The sequence below is a fragment of the Semicossyphus pulcher genome, unplaced genomic scaffold, assembly GCF_022749685.1.
Source record: "Semicossyphus pulcher isolate SPU_LCO1_2020_fin unplaced genomic scaffold, fSemPul1.0.p SCAF_8, whole genome shotgun sequence".
Lineage (NCBI taxonomy): Eukaryota > Metazoa > Chordata > Actinopteri > Labriformes > Labridae > Semicossyphus > Semicossyphus pulcher.
In genome coordinates this window covers 2,141,925-2,162,666 of record NW_027211759.1, presented here as the reverse complement: position 1 = coordinate 2,162,666, position 20,742 = coordinate 2,141,925, and the positions used below count along the sequence as shown (strand labels likewise).

Here is a 20,742-nt window from a genome sequence, read left to right as displayed (position 1 = left end):
AGGGACTTAGTTCGACTCTGCATGTACCAGAAGAATCGTTGTGTGACTCTTTGTAATCCAGAGGTTTTTCTGTATCTTCTCTCCTCCAGCTGCTCTGGAACTACAAGCTGAACCTGACCACCGACCCCAAGTTTGAGTCTGTAGCCGTGGAAGTGTGCAAGAACACCATCTCTGAGGTCAGTGGCTGACAGGGTTTCACTTTAATTTGAACATTTTTTAACTCTTGGAGAATATGCAGGATAGGCTGTTAGTGCCTCGTCACTCTGCTGGCATTTGTAGCGAGCATTAAAAGACACTCAGCTTTACTGCCAGACTTTTATTTTAGCTCCAGACAACTTTAAAGGAAGCCAGCAGGATTTCAGACGCGTGTGTGTTGGAGGGCATTGCTTGGAGTTGAAAAGGAATCCTCTTTAATCTCTTCAGTGTTTTCTCGCCTTGCTCCTCCAGCAGCCTCCTTGTTTGTTGTCAGTGCACACACAGCTGCTTACAAAAACTATCCTGCTTCTCTTCCACGGACGCTCCCAGAAACATATTGGGATTCTTCTCAGTACAAAACAACAGACTAAAGGAAAACAGTATCGACACTGTTCACTGTTTCATTTCTGCATGTTTGACTCCGATGGCGTGCTTATATGTCAAAGCATACAAGTCCCTAAATTTGGCCTAAATGTGAACTTACAAATACACAACATTAGCGCTGCACGATATTGGAAAAAACTGACATTGCAATAACTTTTTGTTCTGTGGTATTTGTTGTGATTTTAAAACATAATTGTTTATATGTAAATTAAAACTAACAATCACACTGTCGTTATTTGGGACTGAAGTCTATTTTCTTCTAACAAAACAGACCGTCTCTTACTGTTATCACATTTGGTGTCAGCGACTCTGACAGCCGCATGAAAAAGTAGAGACGGTTCAGGTGGAGCGTTTCCTTGTACAATAAAGACAAACAGACGTGTGGGCTGCAGTCGTGTTACTTATACGGTATGTCATCAACCACTTTTAACAGTGTTCAAGTGTATTTTTAATCAGCGTGATCAGCACCGTGAGCTCACCGTATCCCTCTTCCTGTGTGCGCTGCAGGTGTAGCTGCTAAAACTAAACACTCCGCAGCACGTCCGCTCTATGAACGGTCTGTTTATGTAGCCACAGCATTAACCAGCACCGAGACCAAATGACGGAATACACTGCAAAGCCACCTGGCGTACCTAAAAGCCTGCCTTGATCATCCCGCCCACATTAACTGTGACGGCAGCAACGTCGCGTGCTTGTTTACATTTTACAGGCAGGTGACACAGACTCTGCAGCTCAGCGTCTTTTCACTCTGTGCTCCAATGAAGAGCTGCACACATGTGATAGCAGACGGACTTTTCCTGTTGATTAGTGATGGGAAAGGAGAAACTGCAGAGTTTTACTTCATTAGCTTCACTATCGCACGTCCTGCAATGTGACTGTTGCACATGCGCACATCGCTTGTTCGATTGTTGAACGATACTGTACAGTATATCATTCAGCCCTAAACAACATAAAACAACATAAAACATGCTGTTTAAAGCAGCTGAACTCAGTCCTTAACTGTGACACTTCAATAAACAAAGAGACAGAATGTTGTTGAATAATGACTCATTTTCAGCTGAAAACTGAAACTTTGTTCTGCAGAGTTCTACTAAATAGCAACAGAGTAAGAAGACGCAGAGTCATGCTAATGCTACGGCTAAATAATCAGGAAGGTTTGCAGCATGGGGATACATGTAATATTTGTCATTACAGACTAACTTTTTGACAGCTTTTAAATGGCTGATTTTGTCACATCTGTGGGAAGTTAAAATATGTGTTTCTAGTGCAAACAAGATTCTAAAACACAGGAAGAATTCATGTTAACATCCGGCTGCAGAGTTTTTATCAGCCATCAAACCAGCGGTGGTTTACTTTGAGCAGAGAACATCCTCAGGAAGCTTTGTAGGTTACTCAACAACATCAGCCCAACAAGTTTTATTCATGTCAGTTAGTCAGTCCTTCGTTAACATATGAGTTTTTATAGATAATAACCTTTATCTGCTTTTAAGTAATAATCAGGCAATACGTTTCAGAAATGACTGTTACACATATTAAACCCTCTTCTCAGCTTCAAAGCAGCTTTTTCTGATCATTTAATTTCCGTTAGAGATCGTGTGATAGCGGCTGTTTCTGCTGTTTTTAAAAGAACACATTTGTGGGTTTTTTGTGCTGCCTAAGAGGTAAATGCACCTTAACAAAAACACATTTTACACTGCATTTTAAGTTCAAGTAAGTCCCCTAAGAGTGCTCTTTTTAAAGCCACCAGACTCCATTGACAAAAACAGCAATTTTTACGAAGCAGAAAAGACGAGTTGCTTCTCTTCTGCTGCCTCTATCGGTGCGTTTTATGTTATTGTGAGTTTAGTGTTTCAAATGGTTCCAGTATTTGTGAAACGCACAATAACAAACAAATTTACTGTAACAGATGCTTCTGTTTTAAAAAGAAAGAATTCACCTTAACACACATGTCTATCTCTGATCCTTTCTGTAACGTTGTCACACACTTAGAATAACAATCTGAGCCTGTCAGTGGAAACAACAAGAACTTTTAGTGGACGCACTTTGATCGGGAGCAATTGCCTCAGAGGATTAGGGTGCAGCCTTTACAACCCGTTTTACTGCTGCAGGCTGAATAAATCTACTGGAGCTTCCAACTTGTATGTACCTATTAGTCATTTGGACCCTTAAATATGTAAAAATAGGCCATGGGATCAAAATAACAGAATGAAATGTTACAGAAATGCTTACACATTTCAGCAACAAATCAACCCATGCTTATAGCTGTCGTACAAAGACATAACTCTGTCTGTGCTCTTCTTCTTTCAGATTAAAGAATGTGCAGCAGAGGAGCTGGGGAAGGGCTTCCTGGTGTCCTGCCTGGTGGATCATCGCAGCAACATCAGCGACTACCAGTGCAACCAGTACATTACCAAGATGACCACCATCATCTTCAGCGACTTCCGGCTGATCTGCGGCTTCATGGACAAGTGTCGTGAAGACATCAACACCCTGCGCTGCGGCAGCATCAGCACCGGAGAGAAGGTGAGGCTCAGACTGTTCAATTAATTTCCTGTCACACTTTAATCGGGGTTAGCAGCTGTTCAGGTCTGACTTTACGCGGTTATGCTTACAATGCACTAGAAGACTCTAAAGAGGCTAAGGTCTGACAGCCTTTTAGATCTAAAGGCATATTAGCCACAGACTGTTAGGTTTTTGTAAAGACTGGGTGTCGTGCAGGGTATCTGTTTACAACCTTCAACTGAATTCCTGCTCAGATTATTTCCCATCATGCTCTTGGGGGAAGTCTACAAGAAGAAGACAAACAGAATAGAAACTGAAGCAGCTTTTGGACACAGCTGCTCTTGTGTGTGCAGTGGGTTGTGTTGTCTGCGGTGATATGAGGTGTAACTTCAGCTGAGTTAGCATGACAAGGTAGCAGAATGCTAGCAAGACATTTTCTTCCCCCATACTCTATAATGCTCCATTTTAAGCACTTTAGTCACACAGTATCACAAAACAGCTAACCGATAGAGGCAGCAGTACGCCAGCAACTCTCAAGGTAGAATTACCGTTTTTGTCAATGGAGTCTGGTGGCTTTGACCTTTTTACCTTGCATGAAACAGGAGTTGCTGGTCTACCTCTGCTTCGATCAGTTACTTAGTTTGTGTTATTGTGTATTACACAAATATTGTGTTAAATCTGAACTGACCATTTAAATCACAAAAGTCCAGAATAACAAACAGAAACTTACAGGTTGAGGCTGCAAAAGATCAGAACCTCTCATATTCTCTAGGGTAAAATAGCTGTTTTTATGAATGGAGTCTGGTGTGTTTGCAGAGAGCGATGTAACCGTCATCTTCCTCTGTAACAAAAAGGTCTATCTCTGTAGGGATCCTTTCTGTCATGTTGTCACACACTTAGAATAACAATCTGAGCCTGTCAGTGGAAACAACAAGAACTTTTAGTGAACGCACTTTGATCGGCTTCAGGATTCTCTTGACTTCCCTATGTTGGCTATTTGTAGTGATTGCATACTTGCCAAACAGCGAAGTTTCCCTGTTTTTTGTGGCTCATATGAACTTCATCACTGCTTACATTTAATCTAATAAAAACCCAGAAACTGTGTTAGAAGTCTGACTCAGCTGGAATGAGAAAAGAGAAGTTTGACAGGCGTTTGTCAGCCAGCAGAGCGAATCGATCTGCTGTGAACGTGTTTTCCTGCTGCTGAGCCAAGCCCAAACCTCATAAACCTGTTAGACATGCGGTTATTATGGGATGTCACGTCGCCACAATTAGAACTGGGAGCAAATTATTTATTTGTCAGAGGGAACGAAGTCTGTGTCATTATCAGGAATTTGTCATGGCAGCTCATTTCAGTGTTGGAGCTGCTCGGAGTGGAGATTAGACTGACCATGTTTACTCAGGCAGAACTCGTCTCATCACACTGAAAACACGCAAGACACACTCTGACAAAATGATTTCTGCAGTGAAAGGAAACCTCGTTCTGTGGGGGATTAGTGGTGCTATAAATCTACATAGTCATTACTCTAAAATTGGGAACATTTGCATTCAAAATATTAAAAAAATTATTCCCCAAAAGACGTGTTTTCATAAGCCTTCACTTCCACCTGTATCAGGACGGGTGACTCACTTTTAAGTGTTTGTTCTCTGTGAAAGCTTTTAAGCATTAGGCAGCAGTTTCTATTGTACTAGAGAATAGTGAGAAACATTTTGACTGATAAATAATGTGTTCTTGCAAATGCCAGGTTGGCTGGCACATCTCATCTTTCCAAAGGCCACCACCAGTAATGTGTGGGAAACTGATGGTGGAGCAGCCGTCTGATTAGGAGTTACACTTCTCCAAATTAACGGGATACATTACATTCAGTCATCGATGAAAGCAGAATAAGTTGGTGTTTTAAATGGTTAGTTTTATAGATTAATCTGTAGTCAATTTTATGCTTTATGCTTAGTATTTTGCAAATTTGTCCCTCAAGTTTAAAATATGGAAGCCACCAGACTCCATTGACAAAAACAGCATTTTTAGGTTGTAGAAGAAGTGAGTTGCTGTTGTCCTGTTGCCTTAAATGGTAACGGTGTGTTTGCATTATTGTGTGACTTAAATGTTTTAAATTGTAAGTTCGGATCCAACACATTATTTGTCTAACACAAAATAACACTAAAACAAGGCAGCACGAGACCAGCAACTCCTGTGTTCGGCAACGAAAAATGACTGTTCTCGTCGGTGGAGTCTGGTGGATTTGAAGAGAACGAAACAACTGCTTTTTCGTGTTACAAAAAAGCATCTTACTCCTTGACAACATTATAGAAAGGATCCCGACAGAGAGAGACCTTTTTGTCAGACAATAACAACCTGAGCCTGTCAGTGGAATAAAGAAAGAACTTTTAGTGGAAGCACTTTGATCGGAAACATTTGCTCCAGAGGATCACAACCTCGCCCTTACAGCCCGTTTCACAGCTCTGCATGTTAAAGAGACATTTTTAACCTGATCCACATTTTTCAGATTTTAAGGTCTTAATAACAAAAAGGTACAATTATGCTACCCTTATTTTAAAGTCATGGACTCTGAGATGTGATGTTTCCTGCTCTAACTGTGTGACCTTTGCCCTCTCTGTGCAGGACGTCCACTCTCAGGGCGAGGTGATCGCCTGTCTGGAGAAGGGTTTGGTGCGGGAGGCCGAGGAGCAGCCGGGGGCGCACCCCATCAAGGACGAGTGTAAAAAGTCTATCATGAGAGTCGCCGAGCTCTCGTCGGACGATTTCCACCTGGACCGCTACCTGTACTTCGCCTGCCGCGAGGACCGAGAGCGCTTCTGTGAAAACGTGAGGATCCAATGCACACAACCATGATAAGACTTTATTTTAGGGGTCCAGAGTTATGGCTTTGTAAACATCTGACTATCACAAGTGATATTTTATAGAGCTTTTGTTCTTTTAGGTCAATGTCTGAGATTTCTTGGATTAACCTGAGAAAGTTACTGAGTGACGCATCGTCTCATTTCATATCTTTGAACCCTGTGAAACGAACCTCCTTCAGTTGGTTTAAACTGATCTTAAGTTAAAAGTAAAATAGCTAAAGCATTCATTCTTTGTGCAGTTAAAAGCTAAGGCCTCTGCGTGTATGTAGTCATGTTGTACATCACTTGATGATGTCATTATATTCAATTAGATGTGGTATAAAACGTGGCGACCATGCTGACGGGGCCAGGATGTGGCAGCAGGTGATCGTTGTTTGCATAACAATGGTTAAACGGATCTAAAAGAGAAAGCATACTTGCTTAAGTTAATAATACTTAATAATGGCATAATTATAATTGACATAACCTTTAGTTTTTATTTGATTATATTAGAGATATGAGGCATTTGAAGATACTCCAAGAAATGACATCACAATAAGCAGAAGTAAGAATGTAGGCTGTGCACATCTGTTGGAGATGAAACAATCGCTCTTCTTTTACAGAGCTGTATTTTATGGGTTTATTTTGCAAATGTGATGATAAAACATGTTAGATTTAATTTATGACACATTTACATCAATTCATTGATTATATGGAATATATATAGTATGGTTTATTGGCTTGCGTAATCTTTTAGTTTAGGTTGTGCAGATTTCTTCTGTAAAATTGTAATAAGCAAAAATCCTACTGTGAGCACTCGTGCACCTTTTCTACTGCAGACACCTCTGTTAGGGCCTGTGTCCACTAACGGCATTTTTTGCAGTAGCAGCACCTATTTTCTTTACAAAATCAATACAGTTACACACGAACCAATCAAAATCAACAAGGGGCGGGACTTCAGATATCAACTTTGTCAAAAACTATGGTGGAGGAGAAACTCGTCCTTTTGGTTTTTTCAAGGTACAATTTCCAGGTGTGGAGCTGCTGCTGACGCCCGGACGCGATTCCTTTCATTGTTTTCTTTGTGAAACTTTCATGAATAAAAGCAAATATTCAGCAAACAGAGCGATTTAAAACGGACTGAACGGTCACTACGGAGGGAAGGGGTAGGGCTTCATAGTAACTTTTGTAACCTAGCAACCTCATGGGCGCCGCCAGCACCGCCGTTAGTGGACACAGGGCCTTGAGCTTTTTCTGTTTCTGTTCATTTGCATACTGTTGTAAGGCTCACCAGGTGTCTGAAGTAAGAGACGTGGTTTTATCAGCTTTGTTACTCTAGTTTGGGTTTTATATTCATTTAAAACCCAAACTAATTAATTCATTCATATGTGGAAGATTCACACGAACACAGAATGGAAACGGAGACGTCTAGCAAACATCTGAAGTTACTGATGCAGGCACGCTTCAGCTCATCATTGATCAGTTCATGTTGTTTCAAAGTTAGGAAGGTTTGCTTTCTGTTTTAGAGCCTCCTGAAGACGAATCATGTCAAAGAGAAAGTCAGTGTCGGCAACATTTGAAGCAAAGTTTCAAACATAAATAACTTTTATTACAATCTATGGAAACACCTTTTATTTAGATACTGTCTGAAATCACAGGAGAGGACTCTGATCAGTCAGCGGTCGTCTGAATGAATACACTTCACATGATTAATCATCCTTGTGATTTTTGTTTGATGAAATTCTGGAAGGACAAAAAGGAGCTGTTCCAGGAAAATCATATTTTTGTGCTTCTGATGGATTTTTGTTGTGATTTTGTTTTCAGACTCTGGCCGGAGAAGGACGAGTTTACAAATGTCTCTTTAACCACAAGTTTGAGGAGGCGATGTCAGAGCGGGTGAGTGCTGTTCACTCTGTTTTACATCGTCTGTATTTATAAATCCTTCATTCTCTTAGTCTGACCACTGTTGTTTTCTTTCTGCTTGGGAAAAATGGTTTTGCAAGCGTTAGCTTTCTTAGTTCCTTCACTGTCTTTTTATCTGTGAAACAACAACGTTGTTTGAGAGCATTTATCTTTAACTTTGTTGTTGTTATACTCATTTTGCCCACACGAGGAAGTTTACCACAAGTTCAGAATTGGACAGTCGTGTTTACTTCTACGGTAGTTTAAATTTCTCCCTGCGCTCTGAACGCGATACCTCAGGTACAGTCTGCAAATTTTGTGTCTTCAAGTTATGTTACATTCCTATCACATCTTTTTTTTTTAGCTCGATCTAGATCTTGTGATTAAAAATGATCACATGATAGAAAACAGGAAGTTGTTTCTTTCACCTGCATAACCGTTTGTTTGTTTGTTTGTTTGTTTGTTTGTTTGTTTATTTTTGGCTGTTTTCATGAATTTAAAACAAACTAACTTAGAAACATAATCAAGTCGAAACCTGATTTCACAGATGAAAAAAAAGAACTTAAATAAATTAGCCTGTAAATTCTTCTTGAGTGATAAACACAGAAAGAAAACTGCTTAGATCAGACTTAAAAAAAGGATCAACGCATTTAATTTTCTCAGTTGCTTTAAGATGGTTTGCAGTTTTACTCTTGTAGTTAAACTCAAACGATCAAACCCTGAGTAAATCTTTTTCCTCATCGTGTTGTTCTCTGCCCCTCTGGAGTTGAACAAGGCGTCACACTTCCTAACCCGTAAGTCTTGAAACCGTGTTGTGATGCTGTTTGTCTCTGTGCGTCCTCAGTGCCGCGAGGCGTTGACCACCAGGCAGAAGCTGATTGCTCAGGACTACAAAGTGAGCTACTCGCTGGCCAAAGCCTGCAAGTCCGACCTGAAGAAATACCGCTGCAGCGCCGACGCCAACATGCCCAGAGCGAGAGAGGCTCGCCTGTCCTACCTGCTGCTGTGTCTGGAGTCTGCCGTCCACAGAGGTGAGACGCTCCGCCTCACAGTCCTCGAGTGACGGAGGCAGAGCAGCTGTTAGCTCAATTATCTGTCGCTGACTCAGCTCTTACTGATGTATTGATGTTTTAACTAGTGAATGAACTCCCACCTGTCAGTCAGCCTGGCTTTGATCTAGAGTGAAAGTTGTAACACCCTCTGACAGGACAGAGAGAGATTCCTGCTCAGACTGGGGAAAGTAGTGAAACAGTGAGGCGATGAGGCTGCGTTTAAGAGAACTGGGAAAGCGTTTGATCTTTATTTGCATATCTCAGTTTAATTTGACATAAATAGAAGAGCGAAACTTTAATTCTTTGTACAACAAAAAGCTAAGACTTCTGATTTTAGCGTCTTCACTGTGTTCATAAATTGATGACATTAATACACTATGTTATATGGGTTCCATTACACTTCCTTTACACTTTACATATTTTGTATCATATTCTTTCATATAGGTTGTTTTTAATAAAGGGTTATTTGAGAGAGAGAGGACAAGGAGCTCGGACATCCGGAGGGAGCTCGGAGTAGAGCCGTTACTCCTTTGCATCTGAAGGAGCCAGTTGAGGTGGTTCAGACATCTGGTCAGGATGCCTCCTGAGCGCCTCCCTTTGGAGGTTTTCCAGGCACGTCCAACTGGGAGAAGACCCCGGGGCAGACCCAGAGCTCGCTGGAGGGATTATATATCCGTCTGGCCTGGGAACGCCTCGGGATCCCCCAGGAGGAACTGGAAAGCGTTGCTAGGGAGAGGGTCGTCTGGAAGGAAAATAGATGGATGGATTGTTTTTTATATTTTTATTCCTTATTCTTTATTTTTATCTTGTTCTATTTAAGTTCCCTGACCGTTTGAGTTCGGCTGTTTACCAGCTCTTTACTTGTTTTTATTCGACTTGTGTTCATTGTTTTTGCACCAAAACACCAAGACAGATTCCTCGTGTGTGTAAACCAACTTGGCTATAAACCCCTCCTTCTGATTCTAGTTATGGCTGATTGACTTACATAACCCTCTAGCGTATACTTCTTTCCCACCAAATTTAATGCGTTGACGCAGGTTTTTCAGAGCTGGGAAGACCTGCTTATAGATGCCAATTGTCTCTTTTCCCATTGTCAGTGAAGTATCCTCCTGTCGGTCTCTTTTTTATGCTGCGCCACCGTCTGACGTCACAAACATGCCGGAGACAGGGTCAGTAACCAGTGAAGATGTTACGGTGGTTAGGTCTTTATTGTGTCTATCACTCATTCAGTCTGTTTATCAAACTCGGCGCTGACACATTTAGAACGATGTTCGAGCGCTGCTCCGACGGAGTCGCAGAAGTTACCGACGGAGCATAGCATCGTGCTGGAGAGGGGGCGGAGATTAGCGTGTCGACACGGGTTTTGTGTCCCATCAATGGCAATCGGAGCCAAGGCGATAGTTACCCGGGTCTACTGCAGAGTCATGTGACCCGGGTCTGAATGCCGATTGTAAACTTTCCCACTAAGCAAAAAAGCCGGATGTTAGCGTGAATTGTCAGGGTTAAAAGTTATAAAGTAAATATTTAAATTAAACTCTTTCATTAAAGTCATGTTGCATAAAAATGTGTACAAATGAAGGACTTTATGTCGTGCGTCTGTGTTTTTCAGGTCGTGTGGTGAATGGCGAGTGTCAGGGGGAGATGATGGACTACAGGCGGATGCTGATGGAGGATTTCTCTCTGAGTCCGGAGATCGTGCTGCACTGCCGCAGCGAGATCGAGGGTCACTGCTCGGGTCTGCACCGCAAAGGACGGACGCTGCACTGCCTGATGAGGGTCGGCCGAGGGGACATGGGAGCCATCGACCCCAACTGTCAGAAGGCGGTGAGTCGGCGTCAAAACAAACATCAGGAAACGTCGTTAAAGTCCGTTTAAATTGAAAATGCAAATGAGCAGCGGAGAGAGAAGCAGGGAAATCACTAAGAATATCTACAAACAACTCTTTTCATTGTTGAGCTAAATACTGGTCTAAACGAGAGAGTAAATGCAGGACTTATGTGATTATACACAAAATAACTTCTATTTACTCTAATGGGGACTGTACTTGGAGCCCGGTCTTGAGTCCCTGCAGAGGCGAGCTTCAGCTTGTGCAGCCTGTGTGTGTTTCTGTTTTGTTGATGTTGTTTGGTTTCCCGTCTTCAGCTCCAGACTCTGATCCAGGAAGCCGATCCGGGAGCCGACTACCGCATCGACCGAGCGCTCAACGAGGCCTGTGAGTCTGTCATCCAGACCGCCTGCAAACACATCCGCAACGGTGACCCCATGTAAGTCCTCCCACCTGTCTCTGACTCTGACACACTACGATTGTTTATGCTGTTGTTCTTTCTGTCCGGCTACAGGTTTGTTTCCTCTTTCTGCTCTACAGCAGAGATGAATATCTTCCTGCCATATTTCATTGATAAATCTTTCAAGTTGTAGACAAAATAAAATAGTATATATAAAAGTCAAAAAAATATATAACTGTGAATTCATTTTTCAGAAGTGTCTTTGAAGGATGATGAACACTGTATCAACTGTCTAATGCTGCTTCGTACACACGTTCTAACTGAAATCTGTTCCTCCTTCACTCCTGCTTCGTGTAAGAATATCTGTTGTAATTTCTCGTTGTACTTTACACACTGCCTGGCCCAGAAAACAAGTCACACACTCTAATATTTCATAAGACCGCCTTCAGCTTTGACTGCCGCACGCATCCGCTGTGGCATCGTTTTAAAAGCTCATGCAACGTGACAACATTTATTTCCGTCCAGAGTTGCATTCATTTTTCTCTTGTATTGATGATGGGAGAGTCGGCTGCTGCGTAAAGTCTTCTCCAGCCCATCCCGAAGATGCTCAATGGGGTGAAGGACTCTTTGGTGGCCAGTCCATGTGTGATGATGATGATGAACCGCTCTTTCACAATCTGAGCCCGATGAATCATGGCATTGTCATCCTCGAATATGCTCGTACCATCAGGGAAGAAAAAATCCATAGATGGAAAAACCTGGTCTTTCAGGTGGTCAGCTGAGCTCATGTTTTGGGCACATGACGTTGCTGAACCTCGACCTGACCAACTGAAGCAACCCCAGATCATAACACTGCCCCCACAGGCGTGTACGGCAGGCACTAGACATGGTGGGTTCATCCGCCTCTCTTCTTACCCTGATGCACCCATCACTCTGGAACAGGGTCGGTCTGGACTCATCAGACCACATGACCTTTTGTGTCCCATCTTTATGTTCCTGAGCAAACTGAAGCCTTTTCTTCCGCTTCGCCTCACTGATGAGCGGTTTTCTTAAGGCCTCACGGCTGTTTAGTCCCAGTCCCTTGAGTTCTCTTTCACTGTTAAACACCGCCGTGAGTTCGACTTTTGACTTTTTATGATTTGATTTCATCAAATGTTAAAGTGTTCTCCGATCACGATCATTCAAGATTTTTTTCCGACCACATTTCTTCCTTGAGGATGATGGTTCATCTCTATCCTTCCAGGTTTTAATAATGCGTTGGACACTTCTTAACCCAGTTTTAGTCTCAGCATCTCCTTAGTTGTTTTCCTTGCTTGATGCAGGACAATGATTTCAGCCTTCTGAAACAGAGTTGCACCTTTTCCACGACCACAAGATACGTCTTCTGACATGGTTGTTTAAGAAATGAGAAGCTCCTCACTGCATCAGTTAGGGTTAATTAACCAGCTGAAACATATTAATCACTGCAGTAGTTTTCCGATGGAAGGCTCTCACCTATTTGCTTAGTTAAATCCAGGCAGTGTATATTTTGTATACACGTGTTTATACAGCAAATGTTTGATGGCTGCTGGTTTCACTTTTCTAAGATCGTGACGGAGAACACGTTTAGGTAAAAGATGTGCTGCTCTGTATGTCGTGTATGTCTGTAACTGTCTAAATAAAGACTGAACTTTAAATCTCTGACCCCTGTATTTGTGTTCCCTGCAGGATCCTGTCGTGTCTGATGGAGCATCTGTACACTGAGAAGATGGTGGAGGACTGTGAGCACAGACTGCTGGAGCTGCAGTACTTTATCGCCAGAGACTGGAAGTAAGTGCTGCTAATCCTCCTCCCTCACAAGATAAAAAATATGCGGCTTTATTTGAATTCATTTTTACTTTGACTTCTGAAAGCTAAACATAAAACTGTGAAACTGTTTTCTGACGGAGCAGAACGTCAGTGTCAGGTCAGAAAACAGGCAGATCCAGCTGTCAATCATTCCTCCCTGTGCTGTTTCCCAGGTTGGATCCCATCATGTACAAAAAGTGTCAGGGCGACGCCGCCCGGCTCTGCCACACTCACGGCTGGAACGAGACCAGCGAGATGATGCCGCCCGGCGCCATTTTCTCTTGCCTGTACCGCCACGCCTACCGCTCTGTGGAGCAGGGGCGGAGGGTGAGTGTCTGCACCTATTAAAACGGCACACCTCCGTCCGTTCAAACACGGAGAAGTTTGATCTGATCTCTGAACTTTAAAGTAACAGTTCACTCACAGGATAAACATCATTCTTGAGAGCAGCAGCTAAATCCTCAAACTGAGAATATCATTAATAATGTACTTCAGGAGATAGTGAGTATGCAGGGATGATAAAAACTGCAGCGATGTGCAGGAAGCTTGTTATCGTGCTCACTGACCAGAGAATATCCTCGTAGCTCCCAGGTGGAGCGTCTGAAGCAGGAAACCAGGGTGTGACTGTGAGTACGTCCTGCTGCTGAGCTGATGCTGATCACCATAATCACGGGGGAACTGGGCATGCCTGCCACCGAGGCAGACTGTGATTGTGCTCTGTAATTCTCATCCTGTACCTGTGCATGTGGGAGATGATTGAAAGAGTAATTACTGCAGTGAAGTGAAGAATCCATGTGACTCTCCAATGATGACAAACTTGGTTATGCTGATGAATCAACTGAAGAAAATGTTCTTAATACAATCAGATGTTTTACATGTTTGCTGTCCTTAAAGTGATACTCCACCCGAATATGTTGTTTTAGTGATCTATGAGTTAGCACGAGAGCTAGCTCGGTTTGCAAGGTTCATCCATAATTCACAGTAACAGTGATATTAATGGGAGGCTAAATTTGGCTAGAGAAAAACAGTCATCAAACAAAAAGTATCTGCAAAAAATTAAGAGAAGATGTTTTTTGGGGTTCTGTGGTAGCAACTTGTCAATCACAGGTAGCCCCGCCCTAAACCCTCCCTTGCTTTCTGGTCTCTGTGACTCTAAATGGAGCATCAGTGACTAAATGAACATCATGCTGTGTTGAAGAAGACTTGAAACTACAGATTAAGACCACAAACTCATTAGGAACACGTTAAATAAGCTCGCCTCATTTTCTCCCAGACTTCTACACAAGCAGACGCCCCCTGCTGGCAATATGAAAGAGGGCAGGTTTAAGGCACTTTGGACCTGGAGGCTACAGTCTGTGCCCAGTAAGGAAAGGCTAGCATGTTAGCCCTTAGCTCATCAGCTGCAGGTGTATCACAACTAGCTCTGCACGTAGCTGTAGTTGCTAGTTTGTTAAACAGCATGATACTACAATTTTTGCGTCTCTCTGCAAACCTCTTTAAAAGCCGACTTTTAAAAGAAATCTGGAGTGGAGAATCAGATTTAAGGAGTGTTCTTCAACAATTAAAGTAAACGAGACTAACCCCACCTGGTCCTCCTCCTGCAGCTCTCCAGAGACTGTAAGGTGGAGGTGCAGAGGATTCTCCACCAGAGGGCGCTGGATGTGAAGCTGGACCCTGAGCTCCAGAGACGCTGTATGACCGACCTGGGGAAGTGGTGCAGCGAGAAGACGGAGGCGGGCCAGGAGCTGGAGTGTCTGCAGGACCACCTGGAGGATCTGATGTCTGACTGCAGAGACGTGGTGGGAAACCTGACGGAGCTGGAGTCAGAGGTGACCACCACACCTGCTGTGCCTGCTGCTGCTGCGGCTGCTGCTTCTACCAATAATGCAACACTCTAAGTAGTTTAGATAAAAGAGACTTCTTGTGTTCCTGTTCGGTGTAACTGAACACTTTGTGTTGTTTGTTCTGTCCTCAGGATATTCAGATCGAGGCGCTGCTGATGCGAGCCTGTGAACCCGTCATCCAGGCCCACTGCCATGTGAGTGTGCACCGAGGAATTCACTGTGTCATAGTTTTAAATCCAGTTAGAAATTATTAAGTGGAAGAATTCTTTTTAAACATTTCTTGGCTCAACTGCATCAAAACATCTGATTTAAGAAGGTCAAAAGTTTAAAAACTGGCATCCAAGAAAGATGTTTCAGAAGAAAGCAGAGAGATTTGAATGAACTGATGAAGAGTTAATACAATATTAACATAATTAAGACAGTAAGAAGCACAGAGACAGAGAGTTTAAAGAGCTGTCACTTATCTTCCTGTCTGATTTGAACTCTAATAATATTAAGAAATGTTAGAAATTAAAATAATCTATGAGGGTTTATTTTACTCAAAGAACAAAGAGCACTCTTTTATCCATAAACTGTTTCTTAATTATTGTGCATCATCAAGATATAGCTCAGAGTTACACTACATATCAGGGTTGAGGAGTTTATCCACATCGTCCACTTCTTAGTTATTTGGTCTAACATTAATTAAAAGATAAACCACCTAAACTGACCTTTTCTCTTTCTCCTGGTCCGTCCGTCAGGAGGTGGCTGATAATCAGATCGACACGGGCGACCTGATGGAGTGTTTGGTTCAGAACAAACATCAGAAGGAGATGAACGAGAAGTGTTCGGTGGGAGTGACGCACTTCCAGCTGGTGAGCAGACGGAGGATGAATGTTTTTTCATGATATTTCAGGTCAACAGGAACAAAATCAGGGCTGCAACAAACAAGCCATTTTCAGAGATTTCACTTCTTCTTCTTCACTTCAAAATAGTAATCACAAGCCTGCAGTAATAAATGCTGGTGCCATTCCTAACAGGTTTCTCTCTGTTTCTGTCCACAGATTCAGATCAAAGATTTCCGTTTCTCCTACAAGTTCAAGACGGCCTGCAAAGAGGACGTCCTCAAACTGTGTCCCAACATCAAGAAGAAGTAAGCAGGCACAGAAACGCACACAAACAACAGTGTTTATCTGCAGCTGATAATAACAACAATACCTTTCATTTTATAGAACGTTTTATAAACTAGGTTCTTTGACAGCAAAAGCAGGATACTCAGAAGACAGTATAACAACAGAAACAGCAACAATGAGGCCAAACTAAAGCAAAAGAATATCAAGTTCAGGTGATAAAGTTAAAGCTAAAAGAGAGAAATGAAAGAACAGCAGAGAGAAGATGATAATGATAAGGATAATGAATGATGAGAATGGTAAACGTATAAAAGTCAACATCACATGGAGTCACTGTTTCTGAGAGCCTCATTAGTCAGGCAGATTGCTCCAACGCTGACGGAGACGTTTAGATTTAAGGCTGGACTGGAGCAGTGAACGGATCTGAGGCCACACCCACAGCCATGTTTATGCTTCTGATCCACTTCACTACACAGTTTTAGGGTCCTTTAAACGGAGACTTTAGTAAACGCTGCTGACCCTGTGTCACTTTGAATTAGGGCTGCACGATAAATCGTTGAACAATCGCTGTTGCAGTGTGCAGATATGCATCGCAGGAGGTGCGATTGTGAAGCTGCTACTTTATTGTTGCTCAGTGCAAAATGAAAACTCCATTTTCTTGTTTTTCACAACTTATCAACAACAAAGACCCAGCTGATGTCACATCGGTGCAGCTCTTCACCAGAGCACAGAGTGAACTGACGCTGAGCTGCAGAGTCTGTGAGTCACCTGCCTGTAATCTGTAAAGTTGTACGCGTCGCTGCTGCCATCACAGACCATGTCAAGCATGATCGAGGCTTTCAGTTACACGTGGCAGCTTATAAGTGAGCCACGGTGCTCGTTAACGCTGTGCCCACATAAACGGGCTGGTAACAGAGCAGACGTGCTGCACAGTGTTTGCTTCTAGCAGCTACACCTGCAGCGCCCAAACGGTGGGTGACAGGAAGTAGGAGACGTGAGTTTTCATTTCCAAAAGCAAATGTCACGTGGCTGATCGCGCTGACAAAACACATCGTTAGAAATGGAGGATGACTTGCTGTATAAGAAACACAACTGCAGCCCACACGTCTGTTTGTATTTATTGTACAAGGGAACGCTCCACCTGAACTCTCTCTACTTCTTCATGCGGCTGTCAGAGTCGCTGACTCCAGGTGTGATAAAAGTAGGAGAGACGGTTTGTTTTGTTAGAAGATTTAAAAGTCCCAAATAATAAAAGTGTGATTGTTAATTGTATGTAAATGAAAACGCACTCATTTTATCTGGTATAATTTCCTGTATTTTTATTTATATCTCGATAAATATCACAGAATAAAAAGTTGTCACAATGTCAGTTGTGTCGTGCATCGTGCAGCCGTAGACTCGCTGTATGAGATGGAGGTCAGACCGGGTCTCTAACCTGTCGTCTTCCTGTCGCTCAGGGTCGACGTCGTGATCTGCCTCAGCACCACGGTGAGGAACGACACCCTGCAGGACGCCAAGGAGCAGCGAGTGTCCGTCAAGTGTCGCAAACAGCTGCGGGTGGAGGAGGTGGAGATGGTACGTTCACTGACACGCGGTCTTACAATTTGTGTTCCTGTTCATCTCAAAGGTGTTGGACAGGGTTGAGTGCTCGGAGCTCTACAGAAGAGCGCTTCCACACTGAACTCTAAAAAACATTTCACTCTGACAGGCTTGTTGCTAAAAACCTAAAAGAACACGTAGTTTTAATAATGATTGAATGCAGGAGCCTTTTAGATTTTCCTTGTAATCAATGCATGACGTACTCAGACACAGACTTTGAAAAGATGTAAGACTTGCAACCTCTCACATTTAAAGACACTTTAGTCGCAGCTTTAAGGTGTGTTCAGACCAGAAGCAGAAAAAAATATTTGAGCAAGTTTGAGGGTGGGATCATTTGGCTGTTCAGATCAAAAGCGAAGCAGAAATTGTCTGCAAAATAAACGCTGTCATCTCTTGGTTCATTCCATCCCCCGGAGGAGCGCCCGTTCATCTGTCTGTGCCCTCGCCCTTTTTTACTCTGCAGGTCCGCGTCAGCGGCGTAACGAAGCTCTGCCGTCATGCTGCCTTTGTCAATTTACATTGGACCAAGCAACGCCGACGTTAAGCCGCCCCACTGTGTGTTTTTACAGCGTTCCGGCGTTGTGGAATAAAAGTATACACGAGGTGTAAACAAACATCGCATGCTTCAAATACACACACGGCGCTGTTCGGCCCAGCCGGCTCTGCAGTTTACACAGACGCCATTTCGCCTCTGTTACACCCCCGATGGCGGCCCAGAGGCGGAACGACTTCGCCCCAGCGTTCAGCCTCTGTGCGTTTTACATAGAAGACAAAACGTACCAGAGGCGTAATAATCCCATCTTGAACTGGCAGTGTAAAAGGGGCTTCAGTCTCACTGTAAACAGTAAGTTACACAGAGGCTGCACTCTGGGCTTCATCCCGCTGCAGTAAGCCAAACAGAAACAGATTTTCTTGTGATCGACTTTAATTAACGGCTCTTCAGTTTGCTGAAAGAACAACATCATGATGCAGATTAGGAACAACATGAAGCTTTGTCAGGTCTGTCCTCAAGAGGAGAAGAACACTACTGTAACATGAGATCCATCGTTTTTGATGCATTCGAGGAAATCAGGAAATCTAAACGCTGGCCTTTGCGACACATATGAAGCAAATATGTTACATCATTCACACCAAAATTTGCGTCGGCTGCCACTGGTTTGGGTCTTACCCTTTACGTGTCACTTCATCATGCAAGAAATTCTGTTTGCTTTTGGTCTGAACACACCGTACGACCGCTCCGACTTCAGCTTTATGACGCGACACAATTCCAGGAAAAATGTATGATTTATTCCGACATGTGAAAATAGGTTCAACAGTAAATTTGCTTTGAAAGTTGTTCGGTTTAATGCCGCCATAAAGAGACATGTCTTAGCTACAACTGAGAAAGCTGAGACACATTCGCTTCATGCTTCAGCTGCTTTTTAACAACATCTCTGACAAACCTGACAGTTTCTCCGTTTCATAAACCAGAGGGAGTTCATAGAGGATCATCTTTAAGATCCTTTAAAGGTTCTTTGCATTTCTAAAACAAAGTCGTATTGAGAGAAAACAGAAACCGATAAACCTGTATATTTCTAGCTGTGTGTTTACATGTCATGATTACAAGAACAAGAGTGACAAAGAAGCAGAAGCTCAGACTGACTTCAGCTCATTTTTCAAACACTTGATCTGACGGCTTCTGCTCCTCTTAGCCGAGCTCTGATGTTTGTGTCTCTCTTAAGCTGCTCTGAGTTTCTTCTTCCTTCTCTGCACGGATTTAAAAGTTTCTGTAAATCCACCAAATCCTCCCTGAATCTCTGTAGTCGGAGGACATCCGCCTGGAGCCGGAGCTGTACGACTCCTGTAAGCAGGACATCAACAGGCTGTGTCAGAACGTGGCCTTTGGGAACGCACAGGTGAGCAGCTGCATGCACAAACACACGCTTTAGTTTGTTTACTTCAAAAAACCTAATTGTTTCAAAATGTTTGGCAACTCAGACTTCATGCAAGAATACATAAGGAAACATGTAAAAGTTTTAGAGTCAGTCGTAGTTTCTCTTTCTGTAAATATTTTCTGCATCACATCGCGCTTATCCTCCAATTTGTCTCTCCCTCTCTCTCTGTAGGTTACCGAGTGTCTGAAGGAGAACAAGCATCAGCTGACTCAGCGCTGCCACCAGAGGATCTTCAAGCTGCAGGAGGTGGAGATGGTGGATCCTGAACTGGACTACCAGCTGATGAGAGTCTGCAAGCACATGATCAGGGTAGGCCACAGAAACCAGAGTCACATGATCAGAATCATATCAATATTATAATCAGGATTCAAACATACTTTACATATTGCACTGTGACACCAGGGGAGCCGCAGGTCCTTCAAATGTCCCGCAATTCTTTCTTTGGGCGTTTTAATTGTTTAAATGAACGTAAAGTTCAGCTCCTGGCGCAGGTCGACTCTCCGGGTCAGCATCAGAGTTTTGTGTTTGCTCCTGGTTGTAACGTCAGTTTGGTGGGAACGTGTGTTTCAGCGTTTCTGCACCGAGTCGGAGGGAAAGAACGTTCTCCAGTGTCTGAAACAGAACAAGAACAGCGAGCTGATGGATCCCAAGTGCAAACAGATGATCACCAAGAGACAGATCACCCAGAACACAGGTACACACACACACACACACACACACACACACGCACACGCACACGCACACGCACACGCACACACACACACACTTAGAGGTCTCACACTCACTCTGTATTTTAATGTAGGAAAAAGTCAGAATGTTACAGCAGGACGACAAGTACAGCTGCTGAAAGTGTGTGTGTGTGTGTGTGTGTGCGCGTGTGTGTGTGTGTGTCCAGACTACAGGCTGAACCCGGTCCTGAGGAAAGCCTGTAAAGCCGACATCCCAAAGTTCTGTCAGCCCATCCTCAACAAGGCGACGGCCGACAGCGAGCTGGAGGGTCAGGTCATCTCCTGCCTCAAACTCAAATACGCCGACCAGGTCAGACACACTGAACTTATACACTGTAAATTACACATCCAGGAACAATGTCTGTATAAAAAAGATGGCCGATGCGTCTCCACCTCCTCTCGTTGTGCAGAACGCTGCAGGAGCCCCATTTGTCAACAGAGCTGTCAATCATGAGGCCACACCCCCTTTTCATAGCATCAAATAACTAATTAAAGTAAACTTGTTAGAAAAATGAACACTGTGACATAAATCAGCATGATAAGAACTAACTATAATGACAGAAACCATGTTTGAGAAAAATTTATCGGGCCTGTATTTTGATT

The 20,742-nt window shown here is 43.2% G+C and overlaps 1 protein-coding gene across 1 annotated transcript in view; it reads left to right on the top strand.

The window, feature by feature from the left end:
• Positions 1 to 20,742, top strand: part of glg1a (golgi glycoprotein 1a) — a 44,577-nt gene that overhangs the window by 12,034 nt on the left and 11,801 nt on the right. The window contains exons 3-20 of the mRNA XM_069686137.1: positions 90 to 176; positions 2,887 to 3,102; positions 5,702 to 5,905; positions 7,744 to 7,815; positions 8,666 to 8,852; positions 10,483 to 10,697; positions 11,016 to 11,137; positions 12,806 to 12,907; positions 13,099 to 13,252; positions 14,530 to 14,754; positions 14,901 to 14,963; positions 15,510 to 15,623; positions 15,813 to 15,901; positions 17,336 to 17,453; positions 19,280 to 19,372; positions 19,583 to 19,720; positions 19,982 to 20,105; positions 20,307 to 20,449. Of these exons, the coding sequence (XP_069542238.1) occupies positions 90 to 176; positions 2,887 to 3,102; positions 5,702 to 5,905; positions 7,744 to 7,815; positions 8,666 to 8,852; positions 10,483 to 10,697; positions 11,016 to 11,137; positions 12,806 to 12,907; positions 13,099 to 13,252; positions 14,530 to 14,754; positions 14,901 to 14,963; positions 15,510 to 15,623; positions 15,813 to 15,901; positions 17,336 to 17,453; positions 19,280 to 19,372; positions 19,583 to 19,720; positions 19,982 to 20,105; positions 20,307 to 20,449 (2,466 nt within the window). The remainder of the gene's footprint in view (positions 1 to 89; positions 177 to 2,886; positions 3,103 to 5,701; positions 5,906 to 7,743; positions 7,816 to 8,665; positions 8,853 to 10,482; positions 10,698 to 11,015; positions 11,138 to 12,805; positions 12,908 to 13,098; positions 13,253 to 14,529; positions 14,755 to 14,900; positions 14,964 to 15,509; positions 15,624 to 15,812; positions 15,902 to 17,335; positions 17,454 to 19,279; positions 19,373 to 19,582; positions 19,721 to 19,981; positions 20,106 to 20,306; positions 20,450 to 20,742) is intronic.